Source organism: Acipenser ruthenus, chromosome 30 (genome assembly GCF_902713425.1).
Source record: "Acipenser ruthenus chromosome 30, fAciRut3.2 maternal haplotype, whole genome shotgun sequence".
Lineage (NCBI taxonomy): Eukaryota > Metazoa > Chordata > Actinopteri > Acipenseriformes > Acipenseridae > Acipenser > Acipenser ruthenus.
Genome location: NC_081218.1, coordinates 3329620 through 3352040, shown reverse-complemented (window position 1 = coordinate 3352040; position 22421 = coordinate 3329620). Strand labels below are relative to the sequence as shown.

Here is a 22421-nt window from a genome sequence, read left to right as displayed (position 1 = left end):
CACAGCCCCAGGACACGGAACACAGACAGACTGGACAAAGTGCGGCAACATGATTTTATTGTTCTGGGTTTTTTTTCAACCTGTAATGAAGACCGGGACTCATTACCATGCTCACAGCTCACACTCCACTCTGTAATCAAAGCGCAGCCTGTTGCTTCCATCAGCACTTCAGTGACAGGATTCTCATCTCAAACCTACATCCTCCATTCGCTAAGATCCGTCCCAAGAGTGCCAGGCATTTGTATTGCTCTAAAATAATTACAATGACAAAAAAAAGCTCAACCCAAAAAAAACGGGTTTTGTTGTTTATTTAAATATGATTTTAAGATGAAGCAGAATTCTAATTGCATTAGTTTAGCTTTGTTTCTAGTTTTGACCCGTTCTGTGCCTACTGTGTCGTTTTATTTGGAGCATTTTCTAACCGTTTATTTGAATTACTTGTGTCGCTTAAAATATCTCCAATTTCCAAGTCCCCTGAAGAACTAAAAATTGGGAACTGATTTTAAAAAGGATTGAAAAATAAGGAGGCTTGGGGGTCCAGCGGTTAAAGAAAAGGGCTTGCTACCAGGAGGTTCCCAGTTCAATCCCAGTTCAGCCACTGACTCATTGTGTGACCCTGAGCAAGTCACTTAACCTCCTTGTGCTCCGTCTTTTGGGTGAGACGTAGTTGTAAGCGACTCTGCAGCTGATGCATAGTTCACACACCCTAGACTCTGTAAGTCGCCTTGGATAAAGGCGTCTGCTAAATAAACAAATACTACTACTACTACTACTACTACTAATAATAATAATAGGTGTATAAAGAAATAGTGTTTTAAAAAACTTTTTTCCGGGGCCCGATTTTTAAGATTCTGACCCCGTTTACTGGACTGCACGAAATTAAAAACAACGATCAGAACCACTCGACCCAACAACTCGCCCCAGAACACCGTTGCCATTGGGAATCGCAAATTCCTCAAGCCAAGATCTCTCACCTTCACTTCACCCTCGGCACGTTACACTCCCACACCGTGTCACACTCCTCAACCACTGCGCTTCAAGATCCCACCTCTCCCAGTCACCTTCATCTGGATTCTAACTTTCCCATGGAGTCCGTTCAGCCCGTCAGAGCTCGCCCGGTTCCGAGCAGCTGATTGATCTCAGAATTTTGTCAAGTCGGGTCTTAAAGGATCCCAGTGATTCAGCATCGACTGGACTGGAATTACATTGTAACTGCAGTTCGACTGGACTGGAATTACATTGTAACTGCAGTTCGACTGGACTGGAATTACATTGTAACTGCAGTTAGACTGGACTGGAATTACATTGCAAGGATGGGAATAAGACTCCTGTTGCACAGCTGTGTCACCCAGTCCAGGTTTTCCTACCAGCTTGATGAGCCCCTAGTGTGTCTAGGCAACAAGCTCCAAGCAGCTCAAAGCCGTACAAAGCAGTCAGATTTAGAAAAAGGACGAGTTCAATACAGTATACAATAATGATGCAGCTTCAACACACAGCAAGCGAAAGGTACTGTAATTCTTACATTAGTTACAAGACAGGGTTGGTATGGACATACAGTATATATATATATATACACCAAGGTCAATAAAGATGAGGGAACACGAAGCCCCTGTGCGGCTTGGAGCTTGGTTTCAGGAGACTGTAGGTTTCAGGCTACTGCGCTGCACACCAGGCAGGGAGACTTGGGGTTTGATACAGCAAACCTCAAACTAGGCCTCCCGCTGGTCTCCTGAGACCAGGTTTCAAGCCGCTGTTTCTGAGAGAGAGGCTTCGTGTTCGCTTAGCTTTAAGCACAAGCTCATTAATCTCCGGGATGAAGTAACATTATGATCAAAACATCAAACATCAAATATCAAACATCAACGGCAGCCAGTCCTGCTTCCCACGCAGCTGGGCTGGTTTCACAAAGCAGTACCAGATAGCAGGTCTGCAAAATCCCATTCACTTCCATTACAAAAAAAAAAAAGATGACTGAAAAAAATAACACATTTATCCTTTACTATCATAAAGACTCGCTGAGTGGATTTCTACTAAACTTTGTCGATTGAATCCTGAAACCTGAAATAGGCTGCGTGGTCCAGTGGTTAAAGTCCAGGGCTTGTAATCAGGAGGTCCCCGGTTCAAATCCCACCTCAGCCACTGACTCACTGTGTGACCCTGAGCAAGTCACTTCACCTCCTTGTGCTCTGTCTTTCGGGTGAGATGTGAAATCAATCTCCTATTGGAAGTGGCTCTGCATATAATGCACAGTTCACAGCCTGGTGCTTTGTGATGGTGGTCCACTGTGAAAGGCTCTATATAGAAAATAAAGATATTATCATTATTATTATTATTATTATTAAATAAGATTGCTTGCCAGCTAAGTGCTGGCAGTGCTTTGTGAAACCGGATCCTGTCAGGGTTTCAATTGAGACTCAGTTTCCTCAACAACACACTGACACCCCCATCCCAGGTTTTTATGACTGGTGTTAAGGAAAAACGCCCCCCCTTAGAAAGTGGATGATGGCGGCAGATTACGATGGCAGTCTGGAGATTAGTGGGCTTGTTTCCATAGTGACCGTCCGCAGTTACAGGACGGGGTGTCCATTAATAACAAGGTCATCAAACTCCTCCTAGAGAGAGAGAGAGAGAGAGAGAGAGGGATGGATGATTTAGTTTTAATTCACAGCACAAGGAACTGTGCCCAACACTGACACCTGCAGGAACTGTCTGGTATTGCATCAGCGTTCAAGGTCTCTCACCTCTTCCTCTTCCTCCTCCTCCTCCTCCTCCTCTTCCCAGTCCAGCTCTGGTCCCAGCTCCTGTGCCCCGTGTTCTCTCAGCAGCCTGCGCACTTCCTCGCTGGGCCGGTAGAGGGCGCTGTAGAGTGGGGTGTGTCCCGCGTAGGTCACAGGGTTTGGGGGGGCGCCCCGGCGCAACAGCAGCTCTGTGAGGTCAGCGCTCTGCCCCTCAACAGCCAGGTGCAGAGCAGAGCGACCACAGCTCAGGTCCTGAAGGGGTTAAACACGAGAGAGACAGAGTGTAATACAGAGAGAGAGAGAGACACAGGCGGACACGGAGAGATGGAGACACGGAGACAGAGAGAGAGACAGAGACAGGGAGACACAGAGACAGCCTCCTCACCCTCCCTGTGATGTCGGCTCCGGCGTCGAGCAGCAGCTTCACAATCTCCACGTCCTTCTTCTGCACGGCCACATGCAGCGCGGAGAAGCCTGGAGAGGAGAGGAGAGGGACTGAGGCACTGACAGAGACTGAGACTGAGGCTGACACACTGACAGAGACTGAGGCTGACACACTGACAGAGACTGAGACTGACACACACTGACTGAGACTGAGGCTGAGGCTGACACACTGACAGAGACTGAGACTGACACACACTGACAGAGACTGAGGCTGACTGACACACTGACAGAGACTGAGGCTGACTGACACACTGACAGAGACTGAGGCTGAGGCTGACTGACACACTGACAGAGACTGAGGCTGACACACTGACAGAGACTGAGGCTGACTGACACACTGACAGAGACTGAGACTGAGACTGACTGACACACTGACAGAGACTGAGACTGAGGCTGACTGGCACACTGACAGAGACTGAGGCTGACTGACACACTGACAGAGACTGAGACTGAGACTGACTGACACACTGACAGAGACTGAGACTGAGGCTGACTGACACACTGACAGAGACTGAGGCTGACTGACACACTGACAGAGACTGAGGCTGACTGACACACTGACAGAGACTGAGGCTGACACACTGACAGAGACTGAGGCTGACACACTGACAGAGACTGAGGCTGACACACTGACAGAGACTGAGACTGACTGACTGACTGACTGACACACACACACACACACTACTGTACTATACTGTATTGTAGTGCAGTGTGCTCCCCTCACCTGTGTAGCTGCAGGTGTACTTTATTGTATTGTATTGTATTGTATTGTATTGTACTGTATTGTAGTGCAGTGCAGTGCAGTGGGCTCCCCTCACCTGTGTAGCTGCAGGTGTACTGTACTGTATTGTACTGTACTGTACTGTACTGTACTGTATTGTATTGTATTGTACTGTATTGTACTGTATTGTACTGTACTGTGTTGTATTGTATTGTACTGTATTGTATTGTACTGTACTGTACTGTACTGTATTGTATTGTACTGTACTGTACTGTACTGTATTGTATTGTACTGTACTGTGTTGTATTGTACTGTACTGTATTGTACTGTACTGTACTGTGTTGTATTGTATTGTATTGTATTGTACTGTACTGTACTGTATTGTATTGTATTGTACTGTATTGTATTGTACTGTGTTGTATTGTACTGTATTGTATTGTACTGTGTTGTATTGTACTGTGTTGTATTGTATTGTACTGTGTTGTATTGTACTGTATTGTATTGTACTGTGTTGTGTTGTATTGTATTGTATTGTATTGTATTGTATTGTATTGTATTGTACTGTACTGTACTGTATTGTATTGTATTGTACTGTAGTGCAGTGCAGTGGGCTCCCCTCACCTGTGTAGCTGCGGATGTCGAGCTGTGCGCGCCCCAGTGGGGGTGTGGTCAGCTCTTTCACACACTCCAGCCTGGACTCCCGGCAGGCGATGTGGAGCGCCGTGTTCCCTTCCCGCTCCTGAATATCCGGACTCGCTCCGGCCAGGAGCAGCTTCCGAACTGAATCCGGCTGATTCACAATCACTGCAATGTGCAGGGCAGTCTGGAGAGGGGAGAGAGAGAGGAGAGAGGAGAGAGGAGAGGAGAGAGAGGAGAGGAGAGAGGAGAGAGGAGAGGAGGGGAGAGAGGAGAGGAGAGAGGAGAGAGGGGAGAGGAGAGAGGAGAGAGGGGAGAGGAGAGAGGGGAGAGGGGAGAGGGGAGAGGGGAGAGGGGAGAGAGAAGAGAGGGGAGAGGAGAGGGGAGGAGAAAGGAGAGAGAGGAGAGAGGGGAGAGGAGAGAGGAGAGAGGAGGGAGAGAGGGGAGAGAGGAGAGGAGAGGAGAGAGAGAAGAGAGAGAAGAGGGGAGAGGGGAGAGAGAAGAGAGAAGAGAGGGGAGAGGGGAGGGGAGGAGAAAGGAGAGAGAGGAGAGGAGAGAGAAGAGGGGAGAGAGGGGAGAGGAGAGGGGAGGAGAAAGGAGAGAGGAGAGAGGGGAGAGAGGGGAGAGGGGAGAGGGGAGAGGGGGGAGAAGGGAGAGGGGAGAGAGGGGAGGAGAAAGGAGAGAGGGGAGAGGAGAGGAAAGGAGATGCACAGTTGACAGCCTGCCTCTGTAAAGCGCTTTGTGATGGTGGTCCACTATGAAAGGCGCTATATAAAAATAATATATTAAAGATATAATCTCTATAAATACAGCTCTGGACAAAAGTTATATCCAAGGCGTGTTATAACCAAGAGCCTTATAGCGAGGGAGCATGGTACTTATATATATAGATATGTATAGATATGTATTTTTTAAAAATTATGTCTCAATCCTAAGATTGTAGGTGATGCAACACTTTTGTCCAGAGCTGTGTAAATGTCGGCCGTCCTCTTACCTGTCTCAGGTCATTCTGAATGTCCAGGTACTGAGAGTCAAACTCATTCTTGGACAGGAAACCCAGGACATAGTCCAGGAAAACTGTGTGCTCATGAATCAGAGCAAGGTGCAGAGCCCTGAGAGGGGAAAGGAGGGGAGGGGGGGAGAGGAGGGGAGAGGAGGGGAGAGGAGGGGGGGAGAGGACGGGAGAGGAGGAGAGGAGGAGAGGAGAGGAGGGGAGAGGAGGGGAGGGGAGGGGAGGGGGGGAGAGGAGGGGAGAGGAGGGGGGGAGAGGAGGGGAGGAGAGGAGGGGAGGAGAGGAGAGGAGAGGAGGGGAGGGGAGGAGAGGAGAGGAGGAGGGGAGGAGGGGAGGAGGGGAGAGGAGGGGAGGAGAGGAGGAGGGGAGAGGAGGGGGGGAGAGGAGGGGAGAGGAGGGGAGAGGAGGGATGAGGGTTAGGGTTCCGTTAAATTATTTTTCTGACAAACAAAACAAATGCAACTTTTGTGTACTTGGCACTTTTAAAAAAGAAAGTGAAATCTGAGTTTCCTGAATAATCATCAAAATAACTCCTCCCCCCCCCCCACCCACACACACACACAGACCCCTGCCACACACACACATCCCCGCACCCCCCAACACACACACACCCTGCCACCCACCCCCCCACACATCCCCACCCACCCACACACACAGACCCCTGCCACACACACACATCCCCGCACCCCCCAACACACACACACCCTGCCACCCACCCCCCCACACATCCCCACCCACCCACACACACAGACCCCTGCCACACACACACATCCCGCACCCCCCAACACACACACACCCTGCCACCCACCCCCCCACACATCCCCACCCACCCACACAGACCCCTGCCACACACACACACACATCCCCACACCCCCCCAACACACACACCCCCCCAACACACACACACCCTGCCACCCACCCCCCCACACATCCCCACCCACCCACACACACAGACCCCTGCCACACACACACATCCCTGCCACCCACCCCCCAACACACACACACACCCTGCCACCCACCCCCCACACATCCCCACCCACCCACACACACAGACCCCTGCCACACACACACACCCTGCCACCCACCCACACACACAGACCCCTGCCACACACACACACCCTGCCACCCACCCACACAGACCCCTGCCACACACACACATCCCCGCACCCCCAACACACACACACCCTGCCACCCACCCCCCCACACATCCCCACCCACCCACACACACAGACCCCTGCCACACACACACATCCCCGCACCCCCAACACACACACACCCTGCCACCCACCCCCCCACACATCCCCACCCACCCACACACACAGACCCCTGCCACACACACATCCCCGCACCCCCAACACACACACACCCTGCCACCCACCCCCCCACACATCCCCACCCACCCACACACACAGACCCCTGCCACACACACACATCCCTGCCACCCACCCCCCAACACACACACACCCTGCCACCCACCCCACACACATCCCCACCCACCCACACACACAGACCCCTGCCACACACACACACACATCCCCGCACCACCCCAACACACACACACCCTGCCACCCACCCCCCCACACATCCCCACCTACCCCAACACACACAGACCCCTGCCACACACACACACACATCCCCACACACCCCTACACACACACACACACCCTGCCACCCACCCCCCCACACATCCCCACCTACCCCAACACACACACACCCCCCCAACACACACCCCCCAACACACACACACACACACACATCCCCACCCACCCCAACACACACACACACACACTGCCACACATACACACACACACATCCCCACCCACCCCAACACACACACCCCCCAACACACACACACACATCCCCACCCACCCCAACACACACACACACACCCCAACACACATACACACACACATCCCCACACACCCCAACACACACACACACCCTGCCACACACCCACCCCCCAACACACACACACACACACACATCCCCACCCACCCCAACACACACACACACCCCCCCCAACACACACACACACACATCCCCACACACCCCAACACACACACCCACCCCAACATACACACACCCCCTGCCACACATCCACCCCCAACACACACCCCCCCCAACACACACACACACATCCCCACCCACCCCAACACACACACACACACCCCCAACACACACCCCCCAACACACACACACACACACACACACACACATCCCCACCCACCCCAACACACACACCTCCAACAAACACCCCCCCCAACACACACACATCCCCACCCACCCCAACACACACACACACACACTGCCACACACACACACACACCCCAACACACATACACACACACATCCCCACACACCCCTGCCACACACACACACACACACCAACATACACCCCCCCCCAACACACACACAGACCCCTGCCACACACACTCTCACCACATACACACACACACACACAGACCCCTGCCACACACACTCTCACCACACACACCCCTGCCACACACACTCTCACCACATACACACACACACACACAGACCCCTGCCACACACACACACACACACACACAGACCCCTGCCACACACACACACACACAGAGACCCCTGCCACACACACACACACACACAGACCCCTGCCACACACACACACACACACAGACCCCTGCCACACACACACACACACACACACACAGACCCCTGCCACACACACACACACAGAGAGACCCCTGCCACACACACACAGACCCCTGCCACACACACACACACACACACAGACCCCTGCCACACACACACACACACAGACCCCTGTCACACACACACACACACACACACACAGACCCCTGCCACACACACACACACAGAGAGACCCCTGCCACACACACACACACAGACCCCTGCCACACACACACACACACACACACACAGACCCCTGCCACACACACACACACACAGACCCCTGTCACACACACTCTCACCACACACACACACACAATATGCTTTACCGTGAATGGATGAAACTGCAATATTACCATTATTATTGTAAGGCTGGTAATCAGACTCCTGTTGCACAGCAGTGTCACCCAGTCCAGGTTTCACTACCAGCTTGATCAGCCCCAGTGTGTCTAGCTAACAAGCTCAGGTGTGTCTTATTATTAAACTCCCAGTGAAACCAGGAGTGGATCACACTGCTGTGCAGCGGGAGTCTGATTCCCAGCCCTGTATTATTATCACAGTCTAGTAACTCGTACAGTACAGCAAGCATCGCACACTCCGTACCCTACATATTTCTAACGTGTCGTCATCGACAGTTAATTTAGTTCAGTTACGTACGTGTCTCCGTCTTCTGAAATGAAAGCCAGCGTCTTGAGCATTTCTCGTACTTGCTGGAGGTTTCCGCAGCGCTGCTCCTGCGGCGGCTGGGCGGCGGTATTATTGCTGTCAGGGTCGTTTGAAGCGAGATGCATGATATTATTAGTATTATTGTTATTATTAGCGGTGTCGCGCAGGTCGATGGCCACGATACCGTCGGTGATTCCGCCCATCTCCGCGGCGGTTTCCTCCGTAATTGAATCCCCGACCGCCGAGTCCAGCCGCTCTCCGGAGCCCCAGACAGGCAGGCACGACTCGCCGCCGTCTCCCGGGGCCCCGAAATGTTGGGGACCCCAAATCTCGTGTTCTGCAGCAGCGGTGTATGTTAGCGGCGGGGCTACGGTAAAATAACAGCAGGTCGAGTCCGTCTCGATGTCATCCGCGATGCTCAGCTCGGTTCCGCTGAAGAAACCCAGCCCGCTGTCGCACCAGTCCTCGGTCGAACCGGGCTCGGGATCTTTGCAGAACCGGATTTCAGCATTGGGACCGCTGGTTCCGTCCCCGACCTGATGCAAGCTAGCCATTTTAAAAAAAAACACAACACACACAACGAGTCGAGTCTCTTTCCCTTTTAAGGCGTGCTGCGTTGTTTCGACTTTTCCCGAAGCTGGTATTAATATTATTATGATCAAAATTGCATTTCGTCCACAAACAGCGTTAATCTGCAACTCAGGGCTCCGTTACTCTGTGTTTTAGCGTCATTTTTAGCTCTCGGCCGCTTGAAAATAAAGGCTTGTGGTTTTTTTTCTTTTTTTTTTTTTCTTTCCTTTTTTCACCCGAAGTCTGCGTGTTTCAGTTTAACATTAAGGGGGGGGGGGTTTTGGGTCAGGGGAATCCCCTGCCGTCTCTCAGCCAATCACGAAGCTTAACGTCTGCGCCGCCCCCACCGGAAACAACCCCCCCGATGCGTCTTGCATTCTGGGAAGTGTAGTCTTAGAAGAAGACACCCCCCCCCCCGAGTAAATATTTGCCACGGTTCGTATTTTATTTGCTGCTGGTATTATGAAACCACATCGGTTTGTTTCTCGTTTCTTAACAATAAGCTCACACACGTTTACAATCGATACTGTAACTGTAAAAACTGTAATATTAGAACACAATACATAAATGTATATTGTTGTTTGAAATGTAATAAACGTGTAATTCATTGTAAAAATGATATATATATATATAGCTGACGAGGGTCACTGAATATTACCTTGTTTTATTATTAATAAAATGGGAACGCTATCTTATCAGGTCTAATTCTGCCACCTGCTGTTCATTACGGGAACTACACCCACACAATATGATTCCTGCAATGCCTTGTTATGAGCTGGTCGCATTTTATGAAGTGGTTCTCGCTCCTTTTTGTTCTTATCCAGCAACACGAGAGGTGCAGTTGAAAATATAAACGAGGTCCCGACCTTTTGGCATCGCAGTAATCGTTTTGTGGGGATGTAGTTCCAATAGATATACAGCAGGTGGCAGCATTATACCGTGCTGGCATCGAGTTCCCTTTGTTCTGTTGATATTTCTGATAAATAATGAAACAAGGAAGCGGTGCGCCCGTTGACCCCCTGTATTATCAGCTCTTACACTCTCTGAACATCCTCCCTCTGCTCTCTGCATCATCTCGTTTCTCATGTTTTTGTGCTGTTGGCGTTCTGGGTTTTTAATGAAATGAAATCTTTTTTTTTTTTTCATTACTGTTATGATTTCCAATATCATTAAGAGGGATTAATCTCTCATATTCCTCTGTGCTTTTAAGCTTCTTCTTAACAACGGAAGTGTGGGATTTAATACCCCCCCCCCCCCCCCCCCCAAGAAAAACAGTCAAATCTAGAGCTGGCTTTAGATTACCAGACAAGCCTCTGTATGATACTGAAATAGTTTTGTTAGTTAGTGCTTTACAATGCTTCCCTATGCTTTACCAGACCTCTCTGTGTTTTACAATGCTTCCCTATGCTTTACCAGACCTCTCTGTGCTTTACAATGCTTCCCTATGCTTTACCAGACCTCTCTGTGCTTTACAATGCTTCCCTATGCTTTACCAGACCTCTCTGTGCTTTACAATGCTTCCCTATGCTTTACCAGACCTCTCTGTGCTTTACAATGCTTCCCTATGCTTTACCAGACCTCTCTGTGCTTTACAATGCTTCCCTATGCTTTACCAGACCTCTCTGTGTTTTACAATGCTTCCCTATGCTTTACCAGACCTCTCTGTGCTTTACAATGCTTCCCTATGCTTTACCAGACCTCTCTGTGCTTTACAATGCTTCCCTATGCTTTACCAGACCTCTCTGTGTTTTACAATGCTTCCCTATGCTTTACCATACCTCTCTGTGCTTTACAATGCTTCCCTATGCTTTACCAGACCTCTCTGTGCTTTACAATGCTTCCCTATGCTTTACCAGACCTCTCTGTGCTTTACAATGCTTGCCTATGCTTTACCATACCTCTCTGTGCTTTACAATGCTTCCCTATGCTTTACCAGACCTCTCTGTGCTTTACAATGCTTGCCTATGCTTTACCATACCTCTCTGTGCTTTACAATGCTTCCCTATGCTTCACCATACATCTCTGTGCTTTACAATGCTTCCCTATGCTTTACCAGACCTCTCTGTGCTTTACAATGCTTCCCTATGCTTTACCACACCTCTCTGTGCTTTACAATGCTTCACCACACCTCTCTGTGCTTTACAATGCTTCCCTATGCTTTACCAGACCTCTCTGTGCTTTACAATGCTTCCCTATGCTTTACCACACCTCTCTGTGCTTTACAATGCTTCACCACACCTCTCTGTGCTTTACAATGCTTCCCTATGCTTTACCAGACCTCTCTGTGCTTTACAATGCTTCCCTATGCTTTACCAGACCTCTCTGTGCTTTACAATGCTTCCCTATGCTTTACCAGACCTCTCTGTGCTTTACAATGCTTCCCTATGCTTTACCATGCCTCTCTGTGCTTTACAATGCTTCCCTATGCTTTACCAGACCTCTCTGTGCTTTACAATGCTTGCCTATGCTTTACCAGACCTCTCTGTGCTTTACAATGCTTCCCTGTGCTTTACCATGCCTCTCTGTGCTTTACAATGCTTCCCTATGCTTTACCAGACCTCTCTGTGCTTTACAATGCTTCCCTATGCTTTACCACACCTCTCTGTGCTTTACAATGCTTCCCTATGCTTTACCAGACCTCTCTGTGCTTTACAATGCTTCCCTATGCTTTACCATGCCTCTCTGTGCTTTACAATGCTTCCCTATGCTTTACCAGACCTCTCTGTGCTTTACAATGCTTCCCTATGCTTTACCAGACCTCTCTGTGCTTTACAATGCTTCCCTATGCTTTACCATGCCTCTCTGTGCTTTACAATGCTTCCCTATGCTTTACCAGACCTCTCTGTGCTTTACAATGCTTCCCTATGCTTTACCAGACCTCTCTGCGCTTTACAATGCTTCCCTATGCTTTACCAGACCTCTCTGTGCTTTACAATGCTTGCCTATGCTTTACCAGACCTCTCTGTGCTTTACAATGCTTGCCTATGCTTTACCAGACCTCTCTGTGCTTTACAATGCTAGCCTGAATTAACACTGCTTTTAAAACTGTAAAAACAGTTTTTAACCCATTATTATTATTATATTTTTGTTTATTTAGCAGACACCTTTATCCATGACATCTTACAGAGACTAGGGTGTGTGAACTATGCATCAGCTGCAGAGTCACTTACAATTGCGTCTCACCCGAAAGACGGAGCACAAGGAGGTTAAGTGACTTGCTCAGGGTCACATAATGAGTCAGTGGCTGAGGTGGGATTTGAACCGGGGACCTCCTGGTTACAAGCCCTTTTCTTTAACCACTGGACCACACAGCCTTAACTAGCAAATAACATTTTCTTTGAAATGAAATCAAACACAAGCTGTATTTATTGATGTAATTCCATATATGTACATTTTAGAGAAAAAAAAAAAATCTCCAAAAATAATTACAAAGTAGCCTGTCCTCAAATGAGGCCAATGATGCTTAATGGCTTAAAATCAGTTCCCAATTCCAATCCCAGTTCCTTCGAAGGAATCGGAATGGATATTTCAAGAGACCCACTAATTACTCTCTTAACAGCTTTCATTTGAAGCCAATTTAACGGACTAACAAAACAGCGACTTCAAGGTCGCCACTGGGAGAAGCTCATTTTAAAAGGGAGTTAGAACTGGGAACAGACCCCACCCTGGCTGTGCTATAGCAAGAACGTGGACCGGAGGGAGGGGTGATTCAGTCCATTACACCTCCCAAACACAGACTAGAATGGAGTCAGTCCCTGTCCCTATCGATCAGCCCGTTCCTCCCCCTTCACTGTGGCTTCCACTTCCACTTCAGTTCCAGTTTCCAGACACCAGGTTCCAGTCTCCTGCAATATTCTCCTTTGAGTCTCGTTCTACGCTTCTCTCCTGCGCTGCTTCTTCTGCTCACACAGGGGTCTTTTCAGGGCCCGACAAGCAGACGGGCTGCTGGGTTCAGTCCAGGATCCAGCCCAGTCTTTCCTTCTTCAAGATAAACAGAGACAGCTGACATGCGGTGAAGTTAAACAGAGTCTGAGCAGCGAGACGTGTGTGTGGGAAAGAAGACTTGCTCCCCCTCTCTCTTTCTCTCTCTCTCTCTCTCTCTCTCTCTCTCTCTCTCTCTCTCTCTCTCTCCGTCTCTCTGTCTCAGTCTATATCTCAGTCTCTCTGTCTCAGTCTGTCTCTCAGTCTCTCTGCCTCTCTCAGTCTCTCTCTCTGTCTCTCTCTCAGTCTCTGTGTCGCTCTCTCTCAGTCTCTGTCTCTCTCTCTCAGTCTCTGTGTCTCTCTCTCAGTCTCTGTGTCTTGCTCTCTCAGTCTCTGTGCCTCTCTCTCAGTCTCTGTGTCTCTCTCTCAGTCTCTGTCTCTCTCTCTCAGTCTCTGTGTCTCTCTCTCAGTCTCTGTGTCTCTCTCTCAGTCTCTGTCTCTCTCTCTCAGTCTCTGTGTCTCTCTCTCAGTCTCTGTCTCTCTCTCTCAGTCTCTGTCTCTCTCTCTCAGTCTCTGTGTCTCTCTCTCTCAGTCTCTGTCTCTCTCTCTGTCTCTGTGTCTCTCTCTCAGTCTCTGTGTCTCTCTCTCTGTCTCTGTGTCTCTCTATCAGTCTCTGTGTCTCTCTCTCTCAGTCTCTGTGTCGCTCTCTTAGTCTCTCTCTCTGTCTCTCTCTCAGTCTCTGTGTCGCTCTCTCTCTGTCTCTGTGTCTCTCTCTCTCAGTCTCTGTCTCTCTCTCTGTCTCTGTGTCTCTCTCTCAGTCTCTGTGTCTCTCTCTCTGTCTCTGTGTCTCTCTATCAGTCTCTGTGTCTCTCTCTCTCAGTCTCTGTGTCGCTCTCTCAGTCTCTGTGTCTCTCTATCAGTCTCTGTCTCTCTCTCTCAGTCTCTGTCTCTCTCTCTCAGTCTCTGTGTCTCTCTCTCTCTAAGAGCTTCTTGCGATGAAGGTTCTCTCTATCTGCAGGTAACTGTATCACTGGGGTTTCCAAGGCATTTGTTAAGAAGATAATTTAACGAGAGCGCTCCGAAAACACCAGGATTGCGCTCTTGTCATCCTCTTCTTTTTTTGTGTTTATGGGGATATAAAGGAATTGTGCTTATTTATTTCAAAAGAAGAGGAGTTTCGTTTTTGCTGGTGTTGTGGAACTTCAGTGCGATTGTGATGTCACAAAGGGTCACTGTCGGTCTCCGTGACGTCGCAAAGAGCCATTGTGATGTCACCGCTCAGAGTTTTTTTTTCAGCACTTTACAATTCTTTTATGCATGCATTGTAAGGGGGGGGTGAGAGGGATAAATTCAACCTACCACCCCCCCAGGTATACAAAACGATACACGTTCTGGTAAGATCTGAGAAAAAATGAATATAAAAGTTTTTTAAAAATTCACATTTACTGTAAAAGACTTAAAGTTTTTAAAATCAAAACCTCTTAAGAGTCAGGATGTTGGTGCTGGACTGAGGAGGGGGGGGGCAGAAAATCGACACAAGAGACCCCCCCCGCCGTCAAACGTACGCGGACTCGCTGGACTGGGTCCTGCCCAGGCTGTGCGCGGCTGGGGGGGGCGGGGGTGGGGGGTCTTTCTTACCCCCTCCTCCTCCTCGCGCCCCCCCCTCGCACACAGACTTCCTCCGCGCCTGCACCCCGTGGATCGCCGTCCTCACCTTCCTCCAGCCCAGGTGGTTGAGCTCGGCGAGGTTGAGCAGCACGGAGACCCCGCTCACGGCGAACATGAACACCAGGAACACCGTCTTCTCCGTGGGGCGCGACACGTAGCATTCCACCTCCTTCACGCAGGGGTAGCGGTCGCACGCCACCCTCCCCGGCACGCTGAACCCGTACAGGAAGTACTGCCCGGCCAGGAAGCCGATCTCCAGCGCATTCCGGAACACCACCTGGATCACGTAGAAGCGGGAGATCCCTTCCTGCCGACGGCTCTTGGACTGGGAGCTCTTGCTGCTGTTGTTGGCGCCCAGAGTGGGACTGTTCGGGATCTCCTTCACCTCCAGACAGTCCAGTTCCTCTTTACCGCACCCATCTGGGTTTTGGACCAGGATCCCGTTGATGACCTTGCGGAGCGTCCTCTCCCCCGCCCCGCCCCCGTAGTCCCTCTCGAGAAGGGGGTACAGGAAGGAGCAGCGACGCTCCCTCTGCTTGGCTGCCTGGTGCACAGAGTAGGTGATGAAGCAGAGGCTGGGCGTGCACACCAGGATGATCTGGAAGACCCAGTAGCGGATGTGCGAGATGGGGAAGGCCTTGTCATAGCAGGCCTGGTTGCAGCCCGGCTGCAGCGTGTTGCAGGAGAACATGGCCTGCTCATCCTCGTACACTGTCTCACCCACGATCGCCACGATCAGGATCCGGAAAATCACCACCACCGTCAGCAGGATCCTGAGAGAGAGGAGAGAGAGGGACAGAGCGTTAGAGAGGAGAGGAGAGAGAGGGACAGAGCGTTAGAGAGGAGAGGAGAGAGAGGGACAGAGCGTTAGAGAGGAGAGGAGAGAGAGGGACAGAGCGTTAGAGAGGAGAGGAGAGAGAGGGAGAGGGACAGAGGGTTAGAGAGGAGAGAGGCACACAGAGCATTAGAGAGGAGAGAGGAGAGGGACACAGAGCGTTAGAGAGGAGAGAGGGACCGAGGGTTAGAGAGGAGAGGAGAGAGGCACACACAGCGTTAGAGAGGAGAGGAGAGAGAGGGACAGAGCGTTAGAGAGGAGAGGAGAGAGGGACAGAGGGTTAGAGAGGAGAGGAGAGAGGGACAGAGGGTTAGAGAGGAGAGGAGAGAGAGGGACAGAGGGTTAGAGAGGAGAGGAGAGAGAGGGACAGAGCGTTAGAGAGGAGAGGATAGAGAGGAACAGAGCGTTAGAGAGGAGAGGAGAGAGGGACAGAGGGTTAGAGAGGAGAGGAGAGAGAGGGACAGAGGGTTAGAGAGGAGAGAGGGACAGAGGGTTAGAGAGGAGAGGAGAGAGAGGGACAGAGGGTTAGAGAGGAGAGGAGAGAGAGGGACAGAGCGTTAGAGAGGAGAGGAGAGAGAGGGACAGCGCGTTAGAGAGGAGAGGAGAGAGAGGGTTAGAGAGGAGAGGAGAGGATAGAGGGACAGAGCGTTAGAGAGGAGAGGAGAGAGGGACAGAGGGTTAGAGAGGAGAGAGAGAGGGAGAGGGACAGAGGGTTAGAGAGGAGAGAGAGGGGGACAGAGGGTTAGAGAGGAGAGAGGGACGGAGCGTTAGAGAGGAGAGGAGAGAGAGGGACAGAGCGTTAGAGAGGAGAGAGGGACAGAGAGTTAGAGAGGAGAGGAGAGAGAGGGACAGAGCGTTAGAGAGGAGAGGAGAGAGAGGGACAGAGCGTTAGAGAGGAGAGGAGAGAGGGACAGAGGGTTAGAGAGGAGAGAGGGACAGAGGGTTAGAGAGGAGAGGAGAGAGAGGGACAGAGGGTTAGAGAGGAGAGGAGAGAGAGGGACAGAGCGTTAGAGAGGAGAGGAGAGAGAGGGACAGCGCGTTAGAGAGGAGAGGAGAGAGAGGGACAGCGCGTTAGAGAGGAGAGGAGAGAGAGGGACAGAGGGTTAGAGAGGAGAGGAGAGAGAGGGACAGAGGGTTAGAGAGGAGAGAGGGACAGAGGGTTAGAGAGGAGAGGAGAGAGAGGGACAGAGCGTTAGAGAGGAGAGGAGAGAGAGGGACAGAGCGTTAGAGAGGAGAGGAGAGAGAGGGACAGAGGGTTAGAGAGGAGAGGAGAGAGAGGGACAGAGGGTTAGAGAGGAGAGAGGGACAGAGGGTTAGAGAGGAGAGGAGAGAGAGGGACAGAGGGTTAGAGAGGAGAGGAGAGAGAGGGACAGAGCGTTAGAGAGGAGAGGAGAGAGAGGGACAGCGCGTTAGAGAGGAGAGGAGAGAGAGGGACAGCGCGTTAGAGAGGAGAGGAGAGAGAGGGTTAGAGAGGAGAGGAGAGGATAGAGGGACAGAGCGTTAGAGAGGAGAGGAGAGAGGGACAGAGGGTTAGAGAGGAGAGAGAGAGGGAGAGGGACAGAGGGTTAGAGAGGAGAGAGAGGGGGACAGAGGGTTAGAGAGGAGAGAGAGAGGGAGAGGGACAGAGGGTTAGAGAGGAGAGAGGCACACAGAGCGTTAGAGAGGAGAGGAGAGAGGGACAGAGCGTTAGGGAAAGAGGAGAAGAGGGAAAGGGAAAATGGAATTATAAAGGTGTGTGGGTGAGAGAGAGAGAGAGAGAACAGAAATCGAAGAGTGCAAGAGAATCAAACACACTCTCAACACGATCAAAGAGAGACACGCCCGACACTTAGAAACACATTATAAGAGACACCCAACACAGCACAGGTTAACTGATATAAAACTGAGGTACAGGGAGAAGGGAGAGAGAGGGTCTGTCATACAAAGAGTGCAAGAGAACGAAACACACTCTCAACACGATCAGAGAGAGACACGCCCGACACTTAGAAACACATTATAAGAGACACCCAACACACCACAGATTAACTGATATAAAACTGAGGGACAGGGAGAAGGGAGAGAGAGGGTCTGTCATACAAAGAGTGCAAGAGAATCAAACACACTCTCAACACGATCAGAGAGAGACACGCCCGACACTTAGAAACACATTATAAGAGACACCCAACACACCACAGATTAACTGATATAAAACTGAGGGACAGGGAGAAAGGAGAGAGAAGGTCTGTCATACAAAGAGTGCAAGAGAACGAAACACACTCTCAACACGATCAGAGAGAGACACGCCTGACACTTAGAAACACATTATAAGAGACACCCAACACACCACAGATTAACTGATATAAAACTGAGGTACAGGGAGAAGGGAGAGAGAGGGTCTGTCATACAGAGTGCAAGAGAACGAAACACACTCTCAACACGATCAGAGAGAGACACGCCCGACACTTAGAAACACATTATAAGAGACACCCAACACACCACAGATTAACTGATATAAAACTGAGGTACAGGGAGAAGGGAGAGAGAGGGTCTGTCATACAAAGAGTGCAAGAGAACGAAACACACTCTCAACACGATCAGAGGGAGACACCCGATGCTTTTACACTGCCAACACTTTCTTGTCTTTCTCTCTCAGAAAACCAGTGTGAATGTCGGGGCTAAGATTAGAAGACGTGTGAATTTATTCTGTGCTGGGAGAGTGGCGTGAAGAGAGGGAGAGAGGGAGAAAGAGAGAGAGAGAGAGAGAGAGATAGATGCAGCCCAGTGAAAGCATTGTAAAGCACAGAGAGGTCTGGTAAAGCATAGGGAAGCATTGTAAAGCACAGAGAGGTCTGGTAAAGCATAGGGAAGCATTGTAAAGCACAGAGAGGTCTGGTAAAGCATAGGGAAGCATTGTAAAGCACAGAGAGGTCTGGTAAAGCATAGGGAAGCATTGTAAAGCACAGAGAGGTATGGCAAAGCATAGGGAAGCATTGTAAAGCACAGAGAGGTCTGGTAAAGCATAGGGAAGCATTGTAAAGCACAGAGAGGTATGGTAAAGCATAGGGAAGCATTGTAAAGCACAGAGAGGTCTGGTAAAGCATAGGGAAGCATTGTAAAGCACAGAGAGGTATGGTAAAGCATAGGGAAACATTGTAAAGCACAGAGAGGTCTGGTAAAGCAAAGGGAAACATTGTAAAGCACAGAGAGGTCTGGTAAAGCATAGGGAAGCATTGTAAAGCACAGAGAGGTCTGGTAAAGCATAGGGAAGCATTGTAAAGCACTGAGAGGTGTGGTAAAGCACATTTAAAAACATGGAAACCAGGGTAAACTATGGTAAATGCACAGTATAACTATGGGGAAAGCTTGGAGGGAAAACTACAAAAATACTGTGCAATAATATCGTGGTAAACTTTTCTAGCGGATGTGTCCAAACCTTCTCTACATGTCAACTGCAGTCTTTTTTTGTTATAAAAAACAGAACACTGTAAACAGCCGGGTTTTAAAAACAAGGAACGTTTTTTTTTTTTCACCCAGACAGAAAGAAGCAAACCATCTGTGTTTATGATGCTTCAAAAACAATGCGGTCGGAATGTGATGAGCGACAGAGTTACATAACAACGCACGCACACACCCCCAGTAATCTCAGGACAGGGCGGCTTGCATTAGCTTAACAAGCTGAATACTGTACATGCAACACAGGGAATTATCTGTGTGAGCTCCCCTGACCTCCTCTCCCCTCACCTCCTCTCCTTTCCTTCTCCCTCCTCCCCACCCCCTCTTCCTCTTCCTCTCTCCCCTCTTCCTACCCCTCCTCCCCTCTATCTATCTACCTCTCTCCCCCATCTCCTCCCCCTCCCTATCTCTCCCTCTCCCCCTCCCTCTCCTCCCCCTCCCTCTCCTCCCCCCCCCCCTTCCCTCTCCCCTCTCCCCCTCTCTTCCACCCTCCCTCCCTCTCCTCCCCCTTCCCTCTCACCCTCTCCTCCCCCCTCTCTCTCTCTTCCCCCTCCCTCCCTCTCTCCTCTCCCTCCCTCTTCCATCAGGGGGATAAAATGAAATCATTGAAAACGTTTAACATTAAATCACATTGCATAGCTATCCGCTGTGCCGCATGAATCTGTATATTAAAGATAAGAAACACATTTTTAAGGGGGGGGGGGGGGGGGGGGTTGGTAAAATAACAAAACAAAAAACGATTCACTTGGTTTAGTCCCGATAGTTAGGGTAGATTCTATAATAATCAGAATTCACTTCATTTTCCGAGGCCCAGCATAGTCTATAATTAGCATCGCTGTTGCTTCCCCTTTAAGGGATACAGACGTCTTTTTTTTTACCCTTTAATTTTTAATTCTGCACTGTGCTACCATGGCAACAATCATTAAAAGTTAAATTCCTGTGTAGGAGAGGGGTCATTCGTGTGTGAGTGTGTGTCTCAGTATATGTCTATCTCAGTGTGCATATCTCAGTGTGTGTGTGTGTCTCAGTGTATCTATCTCAGTGTGTCTCAGTGCCTCTCAGTGTGTCTCAGTCAGTGTGTCTCAGTGCCTCTCAGTGTGTCTCAGTGTGTCTCAGTCAGTGTGTCTCAGTGTGTCTCAGTGTATGTCTATCTCAGTGTGTCTCAGTGCCTCTCAGTGCCTCTCAGTGTGTCTCAGTCAGTGTGTCTCAGTGTGTCTCAGTGTATGTCTATCTCAGTGTGCATATCTCAGTGTGTGTGTGTGTCTCAGTGTATCTATCTCAGTGTGTCTCAGTGCCTCTCAGTGTATCTCAGTGTGTCTCAGTGTATCTCAGTGTATCTCAGTGTATCTCAGTGCCTCTCAGTGTGTCTCAGTGCCTCTCAGTGCCTCTCAGTGCCTCTTAGTGTGTTTCAGTGTATTTCGGTGTATCTCAGTGCCTCTCAGTGTATCTCAGTGCCTCTCAGTGCCTCTCAGTGTGTCTCAGTGCCTCTCAGTGTGTTTCAGTGTATTTTGGTGTATCTCAGTGCCTCTCAGTGTATCTCAGTGCCTCTCAGTGTATCTCAGTGCCTCTCAGTGTATCTCAGTGCCTCTCAGTGCATCTCAGTGTATCTCAGTGTATCTCAGTGTATCTCAGTGCCTCTCAGTGTGTCTCTCTAAGGAATCTGTTCTGACTCTTTTAAGTGTAAATTCCAGCTCAATCCCTCAGGAATGCTGCTCTCCTCATTATAGGAAATGTTCAGGAATCTCACACAGAGCTCCCATCTCTACCGCTGCAATTGCAGGTTCATGCTGGAGGAGAGCAGCAGCTGTTTCTCATAACGTTTTGCCTATTAGTGTGCATGGCGTGTGATCAGACGACTAACCAATTAAACTGCTATAGACTTGCACACAGCAGTGCGCACATGCATCAGAACACCCCATTGCTTCTGTAGTTAGGATTTGTTGTGCGTATGAAAACAGACCACTGGAACTGAAAATCCGGGGAAATTGTCAAAATAGGCAAATAAGTGATTTTCTGAATGTATTGCAATTCATTTACAGCAAGAGGAAATAACCATCATGTGCCAATATCAGCCCCAGCCCAAGCCCAAGCCCAGCCCAGCCCAGCCCCAGCCCAGCCCCAGCCCCAGCCCAGACCAAGCCCAGCCCAGCCCAGCCCAGCCCAGCCACAGCCCCAGCCCCAGCCCGGCCCCAGCCCAGACCAAGCCCAGCCCAGCCCAGCCACAGCCCCAGCCCCAGCCCCAGCCCCAGCCCAGCCCAGCCCCAGCCCCAACCCAGCCTCAGCCCCAGCCCAGCCCAGTCCCAGCCCCAGCCCAGCTCAGCTCAAGCCCAGCCCAGCCCAGCCACAGCCCCAGCCCAGCCCCAGCCCCAGCCCCAGCCCCAGCCCAGCCCCAGCCCAGCGCAAGCCCAGCCCAGCCCAGCCCCAGCCCCAACCCAGCCCCAGCCCAGCACCAGCCCCAGCCCAGCCCAGCCCCAGCCCAGCCCCAGCCCCAGCCCAGCCCAAGCCCCAGCCCAGCCCAGCCCCAGCCCAGCCCAGCCCAAGCCCAGCCCAAGCCCCAACCCAGCCCCAGCCCCAGGCTTCAGAAATGCGGATCTCAAACTTATCCTTGTTCCCTAGAATGTCAGCTGCCGTCACAAAAATTCAAGCGCTGACACACTTTCCAGAGCGAATAACACAGTCCTGCACTGACCTTATAACAGAGTCTCACAGTATCATCACAGTGTGATACAGCATAGTGACAGCATGGTGAGGCATAGGCAAGCATTGTAAAGCACAAAGAGGTCTGCTATATATTATAAAGACATTTCAGAGGGCTGGATCGCATCAATATCAGGGTCTAGTGCTGTATATTATAAAGACATTTCAGAGGGCTGGATCGCATCAATATCAGGGTCTAATGCTATATATTATAAAGACATTTCAGAGGGCTGGATCGCATCAATATCAGGGTCTAATGCTATATATTATAAAGACATTTCAGAGGACTGGATCGCATCAATATCAGGGTCTAGTGCTATATATTATAAAGACATTTCAGAGGGCTGGATCGCATCAATATCAGGGTCTAGTGCTATATATTATAAAGACATTTCAGAGGGCTGGATC

The 22421-nt window shown here is 50.3% G+C and overlaps 2 protein-coding genes across 3 annotated transcripts in view; both read right to left on the bottom strand.

Annotated features, from left to right (window-relative positions):
* Positions 1–36: 36 nt before the first annotated feature.
* On the bottom strand, positions 37–9759 carry nfkbib (nuclear factor of kappa light polypeptide gene enhancer in B-cells inhibitor, beta). 2 transcript variants are annotated; one of them, XM_059004799.1, is made up of 6 exons: positions 8882–9759; positions 5534–5651; positions 4525–4726; positions 3124–3212; positions 2742–2990; positions 37–2612 (listed from the first exon to the last, which is right to left on the bottom strand). In XM_059004799.1, exons 1-6 carry the CDS (start codon positions 9442–9444, stop codon positions 2568–2570), a joined length of 1266 nt encoding a protein of 421 aa, XP_058860782.1. In that variant the 5' UTR covers positions 9445–9759; the 3' UTR covers positions 37–2567. The 2 variants fall into 2 exon arrangements, with proteins under 2 accessions (XP_058860782.1, XP_058860783.1); XM_059004800.1 differs by having other exon boundaries at positions 37–2606.
* A 2140-nt stretch (positions 9760–11899) lies between these two features.
* LOC131702754 (gap junction delta-2 protein-like) overlaps positions 11900–22421 on the bottom strand; it is a 12554-nt gene continuing 2032 nt past the window's right edge. Inside the window, exon 2 of the mRNA XM_059004802.1 lies at positions 11900–15822. Coding sequence (XP_058860785.1) covers positions 14937–15822 — 886 coding nt within the window. The 3' untranslated portion in view covers positions 11900–14936. The remainder of the gene's footprint in view (positions 15823–22421) is intronic.